General features: G+C 43.7%; 1 protein-coding gene across 1 annotated transcript; it reads left to right on the forward strand.

The window, feature by feature from the left end:
* The first annotated feature begins 272 nt into the window (after positions 1-272).
* On the forward strand, positions 273-2,596 carry CRP (C-reactive protein). Its single transcript, XM_032397283.1, has 2 exons — positions 273-412; positions 1,013-2,596. The coding sequence occupies exons 1-2, from the start codon at positions 349-351 to the stop codon at positions 1,618-1,620; spliced, it is 672 nt and encodes a 223-aa protein (XP_032253174.1). The 5' UTR covers positions 273-348; the 3' UTR covers positions 1,621-2,596.
* The last annotated feature ends 16,762 nt before the right edge of the window (positions 2,597-19,358 follow it).

Here is a 19,358-nt window from a genome sequence, read left to right on the forward strand (position 1 = left end):
TGATATTTTAGAGCACTTCCCGAGACTGGATTTCCAGACTGTGACTGGTGTATTTGCCAAGCACCACCACCCAGGTTGTTGGAGCACCGGCAGGCACTGTGGAGTCTCTAATAAATAACCCGCATTGATCTCTCATTTTGTGATTTATCTTGGTTTATTTGCTCTTCGAGCTTTGATTCATGGCTTCACAGGGAGATTTTGGAAAATCATTTACCCATCAGCTGAGTCACGCTGACTGTAGCCCATAAAAGGTCAAGGGGGAACAGACCCAAGATGGGGATCTCAGCCGCCGATCTTCTTTCCAGGACGATAACCAGATTCTGCACACAGTGACCACAGGGAGGAAACATGGATAAGTTGTTGCTGTGTTTCCTGGTCATCGTTAACCTCAACGGTGCTTTTTTCCAAGGAGGTAGGCGCTTGCTTCAGACGGTCGCTGAATTCTTGTCTCCGGGCTAGACTGTGCAAAGCCACAGGGAAAATGGCCAGCATAGGGGAGAGGGAGTGGTCTGGGGATGAGGGCGATCTGGTTTCTAAATCTGTTCTATCCATACATACAGAGAGAATACATCTTCGTGGCCTGACAAACTGTTAAAAAAGAGACCACTGGCCCCAGTGGAATCACCTGGGTTCAGCCCCACATCAGCAAACCAAGACTTAACACCTAACCTGACTGCAGGGCCAGCCTCCCCTTGGAGTGTAACCTTTATCCAGTCAATCTGGAATCACCAACTCAGCGCTAGTGAGGTCCTCCGCCTGAGAGCAATCCTCCCTTCCCCCATAGGAAGGTGACTGCCTGAAATAATCTCCTCTTTGTTAGAGACGTTCTCTTCCCGAACCTTCTGTGACACAGCTCCTCAGAGCTCCTTTCTATCTGCTAGATGGGGTGCCTCCTGATTCATGAATCAGTGACTAAAGCCAACTAGATCTTTAAATGTACTCATCTGAATTTTGTTTTTTTTTAACATAACTCAGCTGCTGACACTTTCTCTCTCTGTTTTCTACCCGACAGACACATACAGAAAGGCCTTTGTGTTCCCCATAGAATCAGATACATCCTTTGTGACCCTGTTTTCTCCGGTGCAGAAGCTGCTGAAAGCTTTCACCGTGTGCCTACGAGCCTACACTGCCTTGTCCCGCCCTTATAGCCTCTTCTCTTATGCCACCAGGGCTCAGCACAATGAGATCCTTCTCTTCAGGGAAAAGCTTGGCTTATACAGTGTATCCGTGGGTGGATCTGACATCTACTTCAAGGTTCCTGAGACCTTTTACACACCAAGGCACTTCTGTGTTACCTGGGAGTCCAGCACGGGGATTACAGAGCTCTGGGTGGATGGGAAGCCCATGGTGAGGATGAGTCTGAAGAAGGGGTACTCTGTGGGGGCAGGGGCAAGCATCATCCTAGGGCAGGAGCAGGATTCATTCGGTGGGCGCTTTGATACCAACCAGTCCTTGGTGGGAGACATTGGAGACGTGAACATGTGGGACTACGTGTTGTCACCAGATGAGATCAGCACCGTCCACGCTGGTGGGGTCTTCAGCCCTAACTTCCTGAATTGGCAGAACTTGAAGTATGAAACACAAGGTGAAGTGTTCCTCAAGAACCAGCTGTGGTCCTGAGCCTCTTTTGTCTGTGCTGAAGTTACCTCCTTGGGGGGGGGGTCACACCTTACATTGCCCTGTCCCTGGCTCTGAGGCGTCGCTTTCCTACACGTATGGCTCTGGGGCCTTGGGGGACCGTATTTCCCCCTGCCTTCTCTTCCCTGTTTCCCTCAGCACAAGGGACAGTGCAGGGAAGAGGGGCTTTTCGTAGAATTACCAGGCCACACCCAAGGCCAATTAAATCTGATTTTTGGGAGTGGGACCCAAGCATCAAAGGGATTCCAGTATTTGGTCAAGGTAGAGAGCCATGCATTTTCAGTATGTTTAGGAGCAACTGAGCCAACTTTTTTTTTTTTTTTCTCCTGGAAGACTGCCTGTGTTTACCTGCAGCCCTGCTAACATTTGCATTTCCCTTTAAAGGGAAACCCACCCCTTTTGATTGTGCTTTAAAGAATTATCTGCATAATCCAGGGGGAGAGTTTTTCCAGCATTCTGACCCACCATCCATTAGGATGTGGTCATTATAAGTTAGAATGATCTTTAATTCTTTAATCCTTTCAATTTGAAGATTTAAAAATCTAAAAAGAAATGTTTTGTTGTTGTTTCTGTTTCATTTGTTCTATTTTTTCTTCAGGACCACCAGTTCTCATTGTGTGATATTTCCATTACTTCTCCTCCTGGTTTACCATCACACAGAGCATTCTTACCTGTGTGCCTTGTCCTTATAATGTGAGCTTTCACTTTTTTAAGGCTTTCCGCCGCATCACTGATTCATTTTTCTGTTTGGCATATTGGGATCCTTCCTATTTCTAATGCCACTGAAAATCCCACAGCACGTTTTGAGCCTGTCTGGAATTCCTTCTTGGATTTAGTATGTTCTTTCAACGCTCACGTTTCATCAAGTCCCTATTTCCTTCAGTTTGCTTGAGAGTGTCATGCTGCATCAGATTTTCTAAATGTTCCTGTCATTAATCTTTTTGAAATAAATCTTTTGCATGCCTTAAATACTGTTCTTTCATGTCTGAGTACTTTTCCGTCGTCCTGCTGCTCAAGGCTAGCGTGAAGGGTGAGTTCTCCAGCCCCTGCCTGCTGACCTGGCCGCAGTGAGACCCTGACAACCTCAGCCGGCCACCTGGGGGCTCCTTTTCATGGGAGGAGGTCCCGCTCATGCGGCACCCGCCCCGACAGCCTGCAGCTCCCCGTCCAAGTGACCACCACCTCCCCCAATTTCCACCAATTGTCCCAGACTCTCATAGGTGCACTTATTCAGTCCTCTGTGTCTTCATTTCTCTATCAGTGGAGTAAGGAATGCTGGAGAGGACATAATAGCAGCTTGATCCAGCAAGACCAGGTCATGGATTCTTTTGGAGAGGGTCCTAGGCAGGGGAAGCTTCCATCTGCCTCTGACAGGCTCCTCCTTTTGGGAAGAGGCGGGGCTTGTGCTGATACCTCTCCCAAGTCTGACATCCACTGGTCCACAGTTCAAGGTCAAGTGTCATATGCACATGACAGCTTTCCCTGGGGCTCTGGGACCCTTCCCTCTCCACCAGGTGAGAAGTAAATAGAGGCTCTCCTTGCTGAGGTGTCTCGGAGCTTAGATCTGGGGGAGGGGGGTTTCAGGAAGGCCTTTCTTACTTTGGATCCCAGCTGCATTCTTGGCCCACCGCAAGACAAGGCTGGTGCTGTGATCCTTATTTGAGTCCTATCTCTATTTCTCATTTCCTTTAGAACGTGCAGGAGAGGAAATGAGGTTGTCCCCTCAGAGCTCTAAATGCCACAAGGAGAGAAAGACGCCCCTTCATTGAGAGGTCTGTACTTTCTCCACCTACAGTGGCAGGAAGGGGGCTGGCAGGGCTCCAGGCCTGTTAGAGCAGTAACAGAATGGTGGGCGGCCTGTCACGGGGATGGGGCTTACAGATAGAGCCAGTGCAGGGTTACCCAAGAGTTCCAACTCTGGAAATTGAGGTGTTCCTCAGGGGCTGGGGCAGGTTCCCCTCAAAACAAACAGAGCCCTGGTGCCTGGAATCTTTGGGCTTTGTACTGTGGCCGCTCAGCACTGATAGGCAGAACTAGGTCCTGTTCCTCTCAATATGCTTTACTTATGTTCGGGGTCAAAGATGGACTATTGAAGGTCTAATCTATGCATTTGTATGGCCCATTGCAGTTTCTTAAAGTCCCCACCCCTCTCACCCAGGGTTTAAGACAACAGACCACCTGAGCTCGGATCCTGGTTCCATCTTTTAGTGGCATGTGACCTTGGGTAAGTTATTTAAAATGGTGTATTCTCCAGATTTCTTCATCTTTAAAATGGGAATAATGTGCCTGGGTGGCTCAGGTGGTTAAGCATCCGACTCTTGATTTCAGCTCAGGTTATGATCTCAAGGTGGTGAGATTGAGCCCTGTGTTGGGCTCTGTGGTCAGCAGGGCGTCTATTTGAGATTCTATCTCTCTCCCTCTCCCTCGGCCCTTCCCCCCTAAAATAAATAAATAAACAAACAAATAAATAAATAATTAAAATAAAATCTTAACAAAAAATAAAATGGGGATACTGTAGGGACTCATTTACTGGCCCATAGCTAGTGCTTAAGGCATGCTATCTATGATTTGCTAATAGTATTGTTAGTTTGATCATGATTGTGGATTTCAAAGACCCAGACTCTGGATCAGAGACCCAGTAGGTTGAAGGGATCCGGCCATGAATAGATCCAGAAGAAGGGAGTCTCTAGCTCCGAGGGTGATATGTCAGCTTGCCATGGAGAAAAAATCATGGACACGATTACAGACTTACGGGACAAGAGGGCACCTTTGGAAGGTCTGTCCCAGGGACACTGTGGTTTCAGGAAACAGGTTCATTCAGAGGCAGAATGAAAAGACAGCGAGAGGAGAAGAGGCTTCTGAATTTGGCAGAAGACTCACTCAGATTTTTAGGAGGACATCGGAAATTCAGAGGGGAGGAAGTCAACCTAAAAAGACAGGCCCCATGCTACAGTGAGACCACCAGGAAATGGGAAAGGCAAGGGAGTTCTGTGACCCGTCTGCATGGGGCCGCAGGACAGAAGGCCAGGGTCTGTGGGCAGCTGGCCTTGAAGGGCAGAGGGACCGCCGAGAAGGGGGCGTTACACGGAGCAACACAACTCAAACTTCTAGGGCAAAGAGGTGATAAGGCAGCTGTCTCTGTCACTGAATAGCCTGTCACTTTGGGTCTGGAAACTCTAATCTGAGGACAGGTGGTGGTCGGGGGGGCGCTGGGCTGGAGGACACGGGGGCGGTCACCGCTGGACCCTAGAGCAAAGGCGCTACCTACCGCGTCACCGATCCTTTGCTGGGAGGTCAGGCTCAAACAGGAAGCATCTCTACACAGGCTTCCCTTTTGCCATTAAGCAGAGAGAAGGACCTTCCCAAACATACAGGAGAGCCACCCCTCCTACTGAACAGCCTGCACAGGGTTCCTGAGCCCCTAGAATACACTGGAACGTGCTCCCTGGCCCTCAGGGCTCTGTGTTTTCTGACTTGTGCCCCCTCTGTCCTGTCTCCCTTCTGCCATTTTGCCTGTTCATTTCCTCCACAAACAGGTGCCAAACACCTGTGGTGTGGTGGGCACTCGCTTCAGATGCATGGGATAAGCAGGAAAGCCACAGAAACAAGAGTGACAGAACCACACACACAGACGCAGTCTCGGTCACCTGGGACTTCGATTACGGCAAATTTACACACGTGTGATATGTTTCCACAAGGAGCTGGCATGTGCTCTTTCTCCAGATCCTCACATGGTAGGTTCCATATCATTTGTTTTCTTGATCTGTTCTTAGTTTCTAAGCAGATATCACTACTTGAAAAAAATTAGAGGTGCGGGTTTCAATATTGTTTCCTCTCCCACTAGACTGCAAATTCCACGAGAGCAGGGACATTATTGCCTATTGTATTCCCAGTTTCTACGATGACTCATAGTATGTTCTCAATAAATATTTGATGAATTAATTAATTCTAGGGAAGGCAGCAGCAGGGAAGAAATGGTTCAGATGCAGCATAATTTTGCTCATGGGATGGTCTGCTGTGTGTGACTGTAAACTTGCTCCTTACAGAAGGGAGGGAGTGGCTGGAGTCCGCAATGGATTCTGCATGATGCTTCTGGGAATAAAGCAGGTAGGGAAATGGAAATTAAAAAAAATATTAAGAAGGGATGCCTGGGTGTCTTAGTTGGTTAAGTGTCAGCCTTTGGCTCGAGTCATGATCCCAGGGTCCTGGGCTGGAGTCCCACATTGAGGTCCTTGCTCAGCAGGGAGTCTGCTTCTCCTTCTACCCCTCCCCCTGCTTGTGCTCTTTCTCTCTCTGACAAATAAATAAATAAAATCTTAAAAAAATATTAAGAATAAATGTTGGAGTAGGCAGTTAGTTAGGTTCTAACAGGAGACCTGCAGGTCTGCAACAAGGAAGTCCTGGCCAGCTATTGGGAAGGTCAGAGGCCTGTCCTAGCAGCCCTTCACAAGAAGCCGGATCAAACCAGACAGGCCCAAGATGGCAGATGCCATGTCAGGAAACCCCTGACCAAATAAGGAAGAAAAAACTTGAAATCCTGCTTCCTGCCCCAAGTAATAAATATTCTGCCCCCTAGTTAACAGCTATCAATAAACGATAGAAACCCAACCCCCAGGGCATACAGCACTCTCCTCTCTTTCTCTCAAGCTTGGCCGCTCTCCTATCTCGAGAGTATACTTTTACCTTTAATAAACTTTCCTGCTTATGTAACTTGTCCACTGTGCTGTGTGTCTGTTCTTGAATTCATTCTCCTGATAAGACCAAGAATTTCTGAGACTCCTTGGGGTCTGGCTGGGTCAAGGCCCCAGGGCCTGGGGTTACCCTGGTTTACCTGGCAACATGAGTAGGGCAGATAAAGGGGATGAAGAGTATGCTTATCTTGATGTGCACTGAATAATGCATGGAATTGTTGAATCATTATATCGTACACCTGAAACTAATAACACTCTATGTTAATGATACTTCAATAAAAATAAAGAAAAAAATTATAAGAGTAAGTGGGGTAGACAGTAGGGGGATCAGGTAGCTTCAGGAGAAATCTGCCTATTGCAGATTTGCCAATTGCACACCATTACAAATCTCTCAATTTTTCAGAGACAGAAGTATTTCAAATGCTCATTACCACAATAAAAGGCAGGACACAGATTGGTGAATTTCCCCCACGGACATTGCAGCACAATGAACTTCTTGACAGGAGGGTGATTTCTCCCAAATGTGTGTGTGTGTATGTGTGTGTGTGTGTGTGTGTGTGTGTGTGTGTGTAAGGCTTGTGCTTACTCTTTAATGTTGAAATTTGGCTAGAGTCTCTTTTGTTTTTAGATCAAAGTATAATGAAGGAGAACAGAATATGCCACCTCAAAGCACACCTCTTTGGCATATTGACTCTTTTGAGCTGGTTATTTCTAAGAAACAGCAAACATAGGAGACACTTCGAAAATGGGAGTAGAAGTGACCCTATTGTAAGAGACATTTGCATTTATGAGGGGAATCTCCATTCATAAGGGTGTCTCCCTTTCTGTACCAGGAAGATATGGATGACTCAATCTCTAGACTCTCTTATCAGTGGAGAAGGTCAGGATGATGTGTGCTGAACAACCTCACTCTTATTCACTGTGTTTTCCTGGTGACTCCCCACCCCCAAGGACTTCCTTTGTCTTTAGCTGGCCTAGGTATTTAAATTGATGGCTTGGGCCATTTTGGAGAGTTTCTCAGTTTTCCTGTCTGTCTTCCACATAGACTGGAAGAACACATGTTATTAAGTTTCTATTTGTTTTTTCTCCCATTAATCTGTCTTTTATTACAGGGGGTCTCAGCCAAGAACCTAGAAGCGTAGAGGGAAAATTATTTTGCCTCCCCTACAATAACATACATATAAAAAAGGGCACAGATCACAAGTGTATAGCTTGATAAAATTTCCCAAGGTGGAAAATTCCCACACCAGTATGGACTTGTAGGTTATTTTTGGTTCCATTCTACTGTATAGCACCTTCATCTGAATGAGAATGGTCATTGTCAGCATCCATTTCTTGTTCCTAAGCTCAAAGGGAATGTTTTCAATAATTTGTGGTGAAGCATGATGTTTGCTCCATGTTTTGTTTTGTTTTGTTTTGTTTTTAAAGTACCCTTGTATCTTTTTATGGCAAAAGAAAGTTCAGCCTTGCAAATAGGCCTTTGCAAGGATTATAGTCTTTGGCCTGTTCTGCTAACATTTTTCTGGGCAAGCTTCACAATCCTTTGGCACCGTCAAATACTTTGACAGGCAATATGTAATTTGATGGAAGGATAAGATCCTTTGCCCTGGCTTATTCTTCTGTTGGCGAGTTTGAGAGTGGGAATGGGGTCGAACCCACAGTAAAGAGCTTCTAGTATTTGTAAGATGGTCTCATTTTCTGTTCATTCCACCCACCAGGTGACCCTGTCCTTTAGCTCCCCCTGCCCACCTACCCTAAGTATTTCTTCTTTCCAGAAGCCCTCTCTTACAGCTGCTTCTTCTCCAGGTGAGACTAGGGGAGGAGGGTGTGGAAGGGAAAGCTCGGTAATTGGCCTGACTGTATGCACTTCCTGCCATCAGCTCTTTGTCTCCGGTGTAAGCACTTAGTGTGACACTATTGCTTATGGCTGGAGCTGGTACCTGGAGGGCCAGTCACCCTCTCGGGCAATGTGGGCAAGAGAATAGAAGGCCCGAGTGGATGACTGCTTCCTGACACTCCCCCAGTTGTGCAGCCTGGCTCCCTTTTGCTGGAACCTTCTTTCCCTTCCCACTGGGGCTCAGTCACCTTGTCTTCCCAAGCACTTCTCCCACTTGTTGTCCTGGAATCCAGTGGCCTCCCTCTCATTCTGGTGGCTTCTCCAGACTTTGGTTCAAGGGAGGGGGCCATGAGTCCACGCTAGTTTGTCATATTCTACAGAGCTGTCAATCTCTCGAGGAAGAAACTTAATAGGAGAGTCACAAGATCCATATGAAGGAAAGAGGAGTGTTACTGAAGGACAGGACATGAATAAATTGAAGAGATGTGTCATATTTTCTGGATGGGGAGACTTCATATGATAAAAATCTCCATCATTCCAAGATGTCAATCATTCCTAAAGTAATATATAAATTTAATTTAATTTGAATAAAATTTCCAGCTTATTTTAATCAAAGAAAATAAATCTGAAATTGACCTTGAAGAGTAAATGTGTGATAAATGGCAAGAAATTTTTGAAAAAGAAAAAAATTAGTAAGGGGAACTTGTTTTTTTATTTTTTAATAGACAGCAGAGCTTACTATCTCTAAAGCCACTAGAATCGAATCAATATGGCATTTGGATAGGAATTGACAAGAGACCAATGGAACACAAATAAGAACTCAGAGGCAGATCGAGGTATATATGCATTTTAGTGGAGGAAAGGTAGTTTAGACAATAATTAGTGTTGGAGCTGCTGTCTATCCATTTTTTTTAAGGTTTTATTAATTTATTTGACAGAGAGAGAGGGCACACAAGCAGGGGGAGCAGCAGAGGGAGAGGGAGAAGCAGGCTCTCCGAGGAGCAGGGAGCCCGATGTGGGGCTCAATCCCAGGACCTGAGCTGAAGACAGACACTTAACCAACAGAGCCACCCAGGCGCCCCTGCTGTCTATCCATTTGAACTAAAATAAAGTTAAATCTTAACTTTGTATAATATACAAAACTAAAAATTTGAAGGGCTAAATCTTTATATATAGAACAACAAAACACCAAAACATATGAAAAATTTTAGGAAAATATGTGTAAAATCTCGAGGTCGTGGAGACTTTTCTGAGCAATGTAGGAAATCCATGGCTACTATAAAGCCCTACTGAGGCCAAAGTCAATATAAACAACAACAAATACTAAACGGCAAACTGGGAGAATATTCCCTCTCCTCTCTTCTTCTGTGTGTGTGTGTGTGTGTGTGTGTGTGTGTGTACCTCCTTTGGGGGTAATATCTTTAATATACTAAAATGGCTTACTAATAGATAAGGAAATAAATGTTCAGCCGGTTACATGTGACAGGACAGTCACAGGACATATATTGCAGATGGCCAGGAAAGATCTGAAATGACACTCAATCTCACTTGTAATCCAAGAAATGCAATTTAAAGACAACAAATTATTGAACACTACATCTGCAACTAATGATGTACTATATGTTGGCTAATTGAATTTAAATTAAAAAATAAAAATAAAACAACAACAACAAAAATAAAGACAACAATAGTATACTACATTTTAAATGTTATTAGATTGGCAAAAAAAAAGTTGTTGATATCCAGTTATCACTGAGTTATGGGGAAATAGGCAGTTTTGTGCAGTTTTGCTGGGAGTGTAAAAATGAAGCTTTTTGGAATTTAATTTGACAGGGCCTATTACAATTTTGAGATGCTCATATTCTTGGACCCAGTAATTCTGTTCATAGAAATCTATCTTGCATCAGTAAGATCAAAGTTTATGAAGAGGTATGTAAAAAGGTACTCATTACAGAGCACTCACAACAAACATTTGGAAAAACACAGGTGTTCATCAACAGGGATTGTTGACAATGGTTGAATAAATTATGCTGCAGTCATACTGCAGAATATCGTGTGGCTCCTAGGAAACAATGAGACAGATGTACCGCTCAGGAAAAACGTTCAGGGAAAAAAGATGGTTGCAGACCAGCTTTGCAGCATAATTCCATTTTGCGACACAAAACCATATTTATGTCTGTGGGCATATAGATAGTAGGCAGGTAGATGGATAGATGGATAGATAGATAGATAGATAGATAGATAAAAGGTCAATCTGTAAAAAGGCAAGATAAGTTGGGACAGACTTCATGTTACAATAAACAGGCGGAAGTGGGAATTCTATTACTTTAATATAAAATTTTTGAAGTGATAAGATTGTGTCAGTCAGGATTCCATGTAGGAAAGAGAAACCATTCTAAATATCTCAAGTGGGGAGGGATTTAATACAGGGAACTAAGTGTTCACAGAGTCTGTGGAAGAATTGAAAGAGTAGGCTCTTGGATAACCTCTGGGAATGGGAATGATTCCTAGGATGACTGAGAAGCCATGCACAGGGGTCTCCATTGAGGCCCCTGCTGGAACTCCAAGCTCAAGAACGCAATCCCCCCTCACACCTTTTGGAGTGGCTATCATAAAAAAGATAAGAGATAACCAATGTTGGCCATGATGTGGAGAAAAGGCAACCCTCACACTCTGTTGGTGAGAGTGTAAATTGGTGCAGCTACTATGGAAAACAGTAAGGAGGTTCCTCAAAAAACCAGAAACAGAGCCATCATATGATCCAGCAATCCCACTTCTGGGCATATATCCAAAGGAAGTGAAATCACTACCTTGGAGAGATATCTGCACCCCCATATTTAAGGCAGCCTGGGGGTGACTATTTACAATCGTCAAGACAAGGATAAAACCTAAGTGTCCATTGATAGATGAATGGAAAATGTGGGATACGTACATAATGGGATATTATTCAGCAGTAAGAAAGAAGGAAATGTTGCCGTTTGCGACGACATGGGTGGAGCTTGAGGGCATTATGCTGAGTGACATAAATCAGAGAAAGATAGACATTGTATGATCTCACTTATATGTGGAATCTAAAGGTGGTTGTCAGAGGCAAGAAGTTGGGGGAAATGGGTGAAAGTGGTCGAAGGGTATAAACTTTCAGTGATAAGATAATTAAGTTCTAGGCTTGTCATGTACAGCATGGTAACTATAGTTAAGAATACTGTATTTTTAAAAATTGGTAAGAGAGTAGATCTTCAAAATTCTGATCACAAGAACAAAACTTGTAACTCTGTGAGTTGATGAACATTAACTAAAATTTTGTGGAATTGTTTCTCAGTATATACATATATCAAATCATTTGGTTGTATACCTTAAACTAACGTAAAGTCATATGTCAATTATATCTCCATAAAGTTGGAAAGCAAACAAACAAAAAACAAACAAATAAACAAAACCAACTAAAACCCCCACAATCCCATAGTTACTATCCCAGGTCAGAGAGTTAAAAAAACAAAAAACCAAAAAAACAGTGGCAGCCTTTTCTCGCTCTCCCAGCACCCAGAGGACTGCAGAAGGGGCACTGGGGACACGGCCCCTAAGAAATCTCTTATCTCCATGATTTTGGTAGCCAACAAAATCTATCTGAAAAAGGGAGGAGAGAGGCCTCCACCTCAGTTCCACTTTCCAAACTTCATGTAAGTTCACTGAGTTGGCAGAACATGATTCATATCCAGAATCTAAGCTCAGGGGAGCCAGGGACTTGTGGAGTGTAGCAACAGAGAATGTGGATGGAGATGGAGTGGAACAATCCACAGGATCCACCACGGGGATTATGCACCAAGTTTACTTTGTTGTATCTTCAAATGTTTTGATATGGGTGTATGCTCATAATGCATCTTCACTAAAAAGAATAGACATCAATATCCACTTATCCCTTTTTTTTTTTTTAAGATTTATTTATTTGAGAGAGAGAGAGAGAGATTGGGAGAGTTTGGGGCAGAGGGAGAGGGAGACAAGCAGACTCCCTGCTAAGCGGGGAGCCCGATGCGGGGCTTGATGCTAGGACCCTGAGTTCATGACCTGAGCTGAAATCAAGAGTCTGATGTTTAACTGACTGAGCCACCCAGGCACCCCTCCCATTTTTTTTATAAGGAAAACACGCACACAACACAGATACATGTGCATGGGCTTAGAAAAATATAAAAGGGATTCAAACAAAAGACAATAAAAGTGTTTTTTTTTTTTTGGAGGCGACGGGATTACAGGCAGTTTAAAAAAATCATTGGCATTTTCTGGGGCGCCTGGATGGCTCAGTTGGTTGGGCATCAGACACTTGGTTTCGGCTCAGGTCATGATCTAAGGGTTGTGGGATAGAGCCCGCATCTGGCCCCATGCTCAGTGGGGAGTCTACTTGAGATTCTCTCCCTCTGCTCCTCCCCCCAACGCTCTCTCTCTCTCATAAATAAATAAATTTTTGAAAAAAAATCATTGGCATTTTCCATAATAAATACATCTTGATTTTAAAAATCAATAAACTTCATTTTTTTTAGAGCAGTTGTAGGTTCACAGCAAAATTGAACAGAAAGTGCAAAGAGTTTCCAAATATCTCCAGCCCCCCATACATGTGCAATACCTCTTCTATCATGGTCCCTCACCAGAGTGGCACATTTGTTATAAGTGCTGAACCTACATGGACACATCATTATCACCCAGAGTCTATAGTTTTATATGTAAGAGTTCACTCTTGCACATTCTGTGGCTTTGGATAAATGTATGAGGATGTGTATCCATCATTATAGTATCATACAGAGTAGTCTCACTGCCTGAAAGGTCCTCTGTGTCTGCCTGTTCATCCCTCTCTCCCCTTACCCTCAGTCCTGGCAACCACGGATCTTTTCCCTATCTCCATAGCTTTAGTCTTTTCCTGAATGTCATAGAGCTGGAATCCTACAGAATGTAGCCTTGCACACTGACTTCTTTCACTTAGTAGTATGCATTTCCATTTTATCTGGCTTTTTAAAAAGTGGAATAAATGTTAAACATTGTTAAAAGACACAGTTTAGAGGATGAATTCCCAGATCATGTAGCCTTTGACTTAGTGTTATATTCTGACCTATTTCATGAGCTTCTGAAAGCGCTCCCATGAAGACGGTCCTTGTGAGCCGAACTGCAGCCTCGTTGCTTCCAGACTGATGCCCTGAATGGTTGAAATGAGGGGGTGGGCGGGATGCCCCTGATACTGCTTTGTCTTTCTCAGGGAGAGCAGCTGGATTTAATATCCCCTGGATCCTGTTCGGCCCAGTGGGTCAGTAGAAATAACTCAAGGAGGGCAATGTGGAAACATTGAAGATTCCTTCATCTTATTTCCTGTCCCCTCCTCTTCAAGAAAGAGAGATTCTAATTCATTGGTTATATTTGAAGATTCTGATGGTTCCTTGTTTGCTGAGTTAAAAAAATGCAATCTCTCCTATCTTCTCTCATGACATCCGAGTGTAGGTGAGCCAGAACCTCGTCCTGTCTCTGCCTTTCTCAGCAGAGTTGTCTGCCTGCTCTCTTGAACCTTCTGCTGTTCTTCTTGTCATGCTCCAGGACAGTGTCACCAAACTCTCTGTGCTTGGTGACTTCGTGGGGGTGTGACCTGTATAGTCCCTCACAGAAGGGAACCATGCTTAGTTTAATGCTTTGCTGTAACAATCTTGGAGTTCTTAAATATTTGGAACAAGGGGCCCTGCATTTTCATTTTGCTCAAGGTCCTACAAATTATGTAGCTGGTCTTGCCTGAATACATCACTTTGCCTCTCCCTGGGTTGTGGTCACTCCTTTTGTAGATCCCTGATCCCAAGTCTCTTAACATGCACTTCAAGGTGTGTTATGAATTTGCGCCTATTCATTTCTCTTTTCTTTCCTTTTCCTCCTTATATGTTAACCCCTCCCCCCAAAATGAACCATTTGCTCTTCCTCTGACTTTGCACAGAGTATTTCTTATACTTGAATGCTTGTCCCTGCCTTATATATCTGGACAACTACACATCTTAAAAACCAGCTCAAATGTAACCTCAGTGGGATTACTTGCCAGATCCATTAGTGCTTTGAGAGTGGAGAGCCCAGTGTCTGATGAGATGAACCCATAGGTATTGTTATCTCTTTCCAAATGCAAAACCCAGTGCCCTATATTACAGTCTGTGTTCCTCAAGTGTTTTTTGAATTAAATAGATACAAAGGGTACTAGGCAGAGCTCTTTTGTTGCAAGGGAGGGAACCTAACTTAAACCGTCATAAGCCAAATCAAGAATCTACTTGTCATGGAACCAAATTGCCAAAAGAAGGAGGCATGGCTGGGCCCCGAGGATCGCTGGACCCCGGCTGGAATGTTGCCTAGGCTTTCTCTCACCTATGTTTCTCTCTGTTTCTCTCTGCGTGCTCTGTCCCCTCATACCTGGTTCTTCCCCAGGGCTGGAAACGTGTCACTAGGTTCACACCTCACAACTTTGTTCTGGAAAGTTGAAGTGATCCAGGAAATGGCCCACATGAGTTCAGGTTGGGCCAGGAGCCCATCCCTGGACCCACCACTGATCCCAGTTCTCAACCTTCTTGGGTTGTGCGTGTGTGAGGGAGCGGGACAGAGCAGGTGGAATGTCACAGATTCTGGACTAGCTAGATTCTGGGACAGTTTTTCCCCCCAGCATTACTGAGATAGAATTGACACAGAACATTGTGAGCAGGTTTAAGGTGTACACGGTGTTGATTTGATACACCTACCTATTACAGGAATGATGAGCACCACAGTGCCAGGGCAGCTCCTTTTCTTTTTCTCTGTACTTTTCCCTTCCACACGCACAATTTCCACAATTTGCTTCAAATTCCTGCCATGGTTCCATTCAGTCAAATATGTATCTTTAGCTATGTTTAATTTGCCTACTTTCAATAACACAAAACTGCATTTCTTAGTTTTCCCATTTTATGGTCATTATTCATTTCCCTCCTTAAATTATGAACATTTAAGAATTGTGTTTTGAGGCGAGAACGTGGATCCGTCGTTTAGGAAAGACAGGTTGCAATGTGAGCTCGAAATCACCGCAAGCAAGTCGGATCATCAGGGAAATTCAGACAAGCCCTTGTCAGGGAGGGCGTGGAGGACATGACATTGTCTTTCATGAACTGAGCAGAGAAGACAACAAAACTACCCTTTGTCATAATGAACGAATTGGCAGCAAATAGCAGCATTCAAATGATAAAAGGCTTAGGATTTTTTTTTGGAAGTCTGTTCAAATACAGGTTTTCCTTACGTTTAAATGTGAATCAACAGAAAACAGTCACTTCTCCATCATAGAATCCACGCTCACCGCGCTCGTAACTTTTGAAGGCTCCGTTTGAAATCTTAGGAAGAATATTCACATGTTGTCATCTCCCCCAATTTAATTATTTCCTATAAAAATCTGAAATAATTTTTGTGGTTTTGGTTTCAAGATCGTTTAACTAACTTATTTAATTTAGGTTTGGCTATATTTTTTGCACATACTTGGGAAATTTTTGGAAGGGAGAAATTCTACCCCCAAATAATTAAATGCTGAACATTTAGTTAAGTGTTCAGTCTTTATAAGTTATTTTCTAAGGGGAAAAAAAAGATGTCTTCAGAAAGGATAAATATCTAGATAAGGTGAATTGATTAAATTCTTATTATCTTAATCATTGAGCAAAGGGGCCACAAGTTTGACTTATCTAGCAATTTGTAAGAGCTCGAATACTCTCAAGAAATAACTGAAGACAAAACTATCAAGGTTTTTATGGCATATAACAAACACACTGAAATGAAGATTATGTTTGAGAATTAGTGACAGTTGATTACAGAGATGGAGTCATTTGAAATTCTTTATTCATTTGGATGGGATAAAAATTATAACTCTGGTGGTAAAATGAAGAACAACATCATTACCAGCTTTCTTTGTTGAAAACAAATTTCTTCGGCAAATGTTCTCCCCAAACAGTAAAATAAACTGGTCAGTGGATCAGCAGGTATTTTATCTGATGAATGGCAAATGACAAAAGCTACGGAATTTCCCAGTAAGAAAAGACACTGATCGAAATATCCACCAAGTACAAGTTGTAAACATTGGCCCCTCAGTGCTGTCTTCTGCTATCTCACCGAGGTGATCACTCTGATAGATAAAATGTTAAGGCAAACGAACTGCCTCTCCCCTAACCAAACAAAAACTCACCACCACCAGAAGCCGATGTTATTTGTATCCACACGAATGAGCCAGGACTCTTGAAATATGGTATCAAGACAGACCAGAGCAATCACCTGGTCGCTGAATCTGGTTTATTAGGTGTCAGTTCAGTTCCATTCAGCTCAGATCTTAAAAGGGACACGTTTAGTACATCCACCTCTTAACCTTGCAAGGCAGTGAGACAGGTGGGACATGGCTGGGCTATTTCATGTGATTTGGAGTCATTTTTAACCTAAATTGAATATGAAAAAAAATCAATATAGTAGAAATCGGAATGCAAAAGAAACACTCGTTTTGGGCTGAAACACAAAACTGGTAAGACGCTTGGTATTCATGGCAGGTTTGCCTCACAGTGTAATCCGTGGTCTCCCGAAGGATCCATGTTCACTTTTACTGATTTTAAGGTGTGTATGTGTCCAGGCAAAGTGCTCCGGGTTGGGTGTTCTGAAGTCAAAGTTTGAGGCAAACTGACAGTCCGGGGGCAAAGCATGCAATAGGAAGTGAGGTTTACTGCGGAGAGGGGAAATGGAGAACAAGAAAAGCTGGGATGGAGAAGTACCCATGAGGGTTGACGGTGTGAGGAAAATATCCTCCCCATCACCCTTACTGTGGGCTTCTCTCTAGTCCTGAGGTTGGGCCCCTTGGCAAGTTCCACACAAAAGTAGGATCTTGATTCTCCCAGTAAAGATCTAGATATTTCCACAGCTGATCTTAACTCATAGGAGGTGAAGGTGGAGATCAACTGAAAGGAGAGGAATCTCGTTCCTATGTTAGGTCCCTGCTTGCTTTGTCCTGGACTCGGAGGACAGAAAAGTGTCAGAGTCTTCCTCGGCTCCTGCCTCAGGGCACCCCCTGAGCTGGGAGAGAAGTAGGCGGAGGCCATCTGAGGAGGATACGCCAGGACCCGTAGGCTCCAAGAAGAAGCATATCCAGGAACCAGATCAAAGGGTCACTGTGAGTTATTTTTTATTATTTTTGAGAATTCAGTAATGTTTTCCTAAACATAACTGTGTGGGCTTAGTTGTGTTATGGAGAACTGAGGGAAGGATTTATGGCCATTTTGGATTTCAGTCAAAATGGGAAGAGAAGGACCTCGAGACCATTCCACAGTGATGACAGAGAGCCTCTCAGGAATGCGAATTTCAGGGGACCAGAGTTGGAGCTGCCAAATCCAGCCATCTGTCACATAGATTTTTTCATAGTTTCTTACTCTAAGGGCTTTGAAGACATGAGAAGCATGGTAGACTGGCAGAGCCAACTGACGTGTCATGGCAGAAGCACTAGGAAGAAGCAACCGAAGAATAGAAGATGGGATTTTGGAAGTGTTGGGCAATTATTTATTTCTTTATTAACCCTTTTTCTCCCCTTTGTTCAGGCAAAAACTAGTCATTTAATGTCTCTTGAGACAGAAGGCTGATTACAGTGTCTGGCACATCATGAAATAAGGTATTTATTGAATGAATGAATGAATGAATGATCCTTGGCCCATACAGCTCACAGGTGGGGGAAACATACACAGAGAGCTGTATTCCAGTGAGATATGTGTAGTAACAGGTTAGTGAATCATAAACTGCAGGAGCAAAAACCAACAGAGTGATTTATTTTTCCTCTGAAACAAGGGAGAAGATTGTGGATGGAAACTGAGGGCAAATACATTTTTGTCCTGGTGGAGAAAATTGGAGGAAAAAATTATAATGAGCAGAACATGGCTTCCTAAAAGAAATAGGTCAATATTTGCAATCATTTACAGTGAAAGTCTTGAGGTTCTGAGATACACGTTTGGATCCCTTCACTTTGTCCAATTGTGCATAGAAGACAATGCAAGGGAAAGGCTCATCTGACCATGGACAGCTTTAGAATTTTCTACAGGGAGATTAGAACATAGAAAACCACACACACCCTGCAAATCTTAACTAAAGCTTTATGTAAATCTTAGGAGATTGGTTGCTAGAGAAGACATCTTGCTTTGTGTCTGTGGTTTAGAAATAGGCAGGGATAGATGGTTGAGACTGAGGACATAAAAACAAGTGGTCTACTATAAAATTAGAGCAAGTTATAGCTCTCCTATATGGCGGAAACCGTAAAATGGGATTAAGACAAGTCTGAGGAAATAGAAGGAGCACTGCAAGAGGTAATTTGCTCAAGGACTTTTGGTCCTAAAGAGAAGACACAGTATTTGCTTGGAATATCTGGGGGAAACTGGAGGTGGGAGGCCAGCTTAGTGTGTATCTCAGATTCTTTCCCTGGTGGGGCCCCAGAGACCCATTCTTGAGCTTTCTGGAGATTTGGGATAATAGGAGAAAGCAAATAAGCTGTATTTTTGAAGGACTCAGCCATGTAGGGCAGGCAAGGAATGCAGATTTGATACTTCAGTTAATTGGGGAGACATCAATTTCCCCTACTTTGTGGGGGAAAGATAGCAAAACTCTGCTGCCTTGAAGACTGAAGAGAGAGCATGCAGCCTTGGCAGCTGGTGAGGGCAGCTTCAGAAGCCCAAGGGGTAACGTCCCCGGATGAAGATTGGGCTCTCACAGAGGGTGGTGGTGTCAGCGACAGGGAGAGAGGTTTTGTGAGCTGCAGAAAAGTGGACAATAGTGAAACTCCAGGAGGGGACTAAACCCATATGAGCACCCCTAGGGACCCTTGGAAATGACTGAGTATAACTCCAGGGTTAGGGGACGGGCCATGAAAGCTTTCAGCTGATGTGATTCGGTTCTCTTTCCTGGGTTGGTGAGGCTTGAGAAAAGTCAGATGTTACAGCAACGCCAACAGAGACCGTTACTCCAAGGTTTTGCTCTGAGCAGGTACATAAACACGTGCTGAGGCTTGATAATCATGTCATCAAATCCCAAAACCTTATGAGATGTTGGAATATCAGGAGACCCGGGAAAAATCATCTTGACATGAGGAGGACAGGAGTTTGTTCACCTTACAGGGATTAAGGATTCTCCCTTTCTTCAGTGGGGTGTAACGGAAGAGGCAA

This window comes from Phoca vitulina, unplaced genomic scaffold (genome assembly GCF_004348235.1).
Source record: "Phoca vitulina isolate PV1807 unplaced genomic scaffold, GSC_HSeal_1.0 scaffold97, whole genome shotgun sequence".
Classification (NCBI taxonomy): Eukaryota; Metazoa; Chordata; class Mammalia; order Carnivora; family Phocidae; genus Phoca; species Phoca vitulina.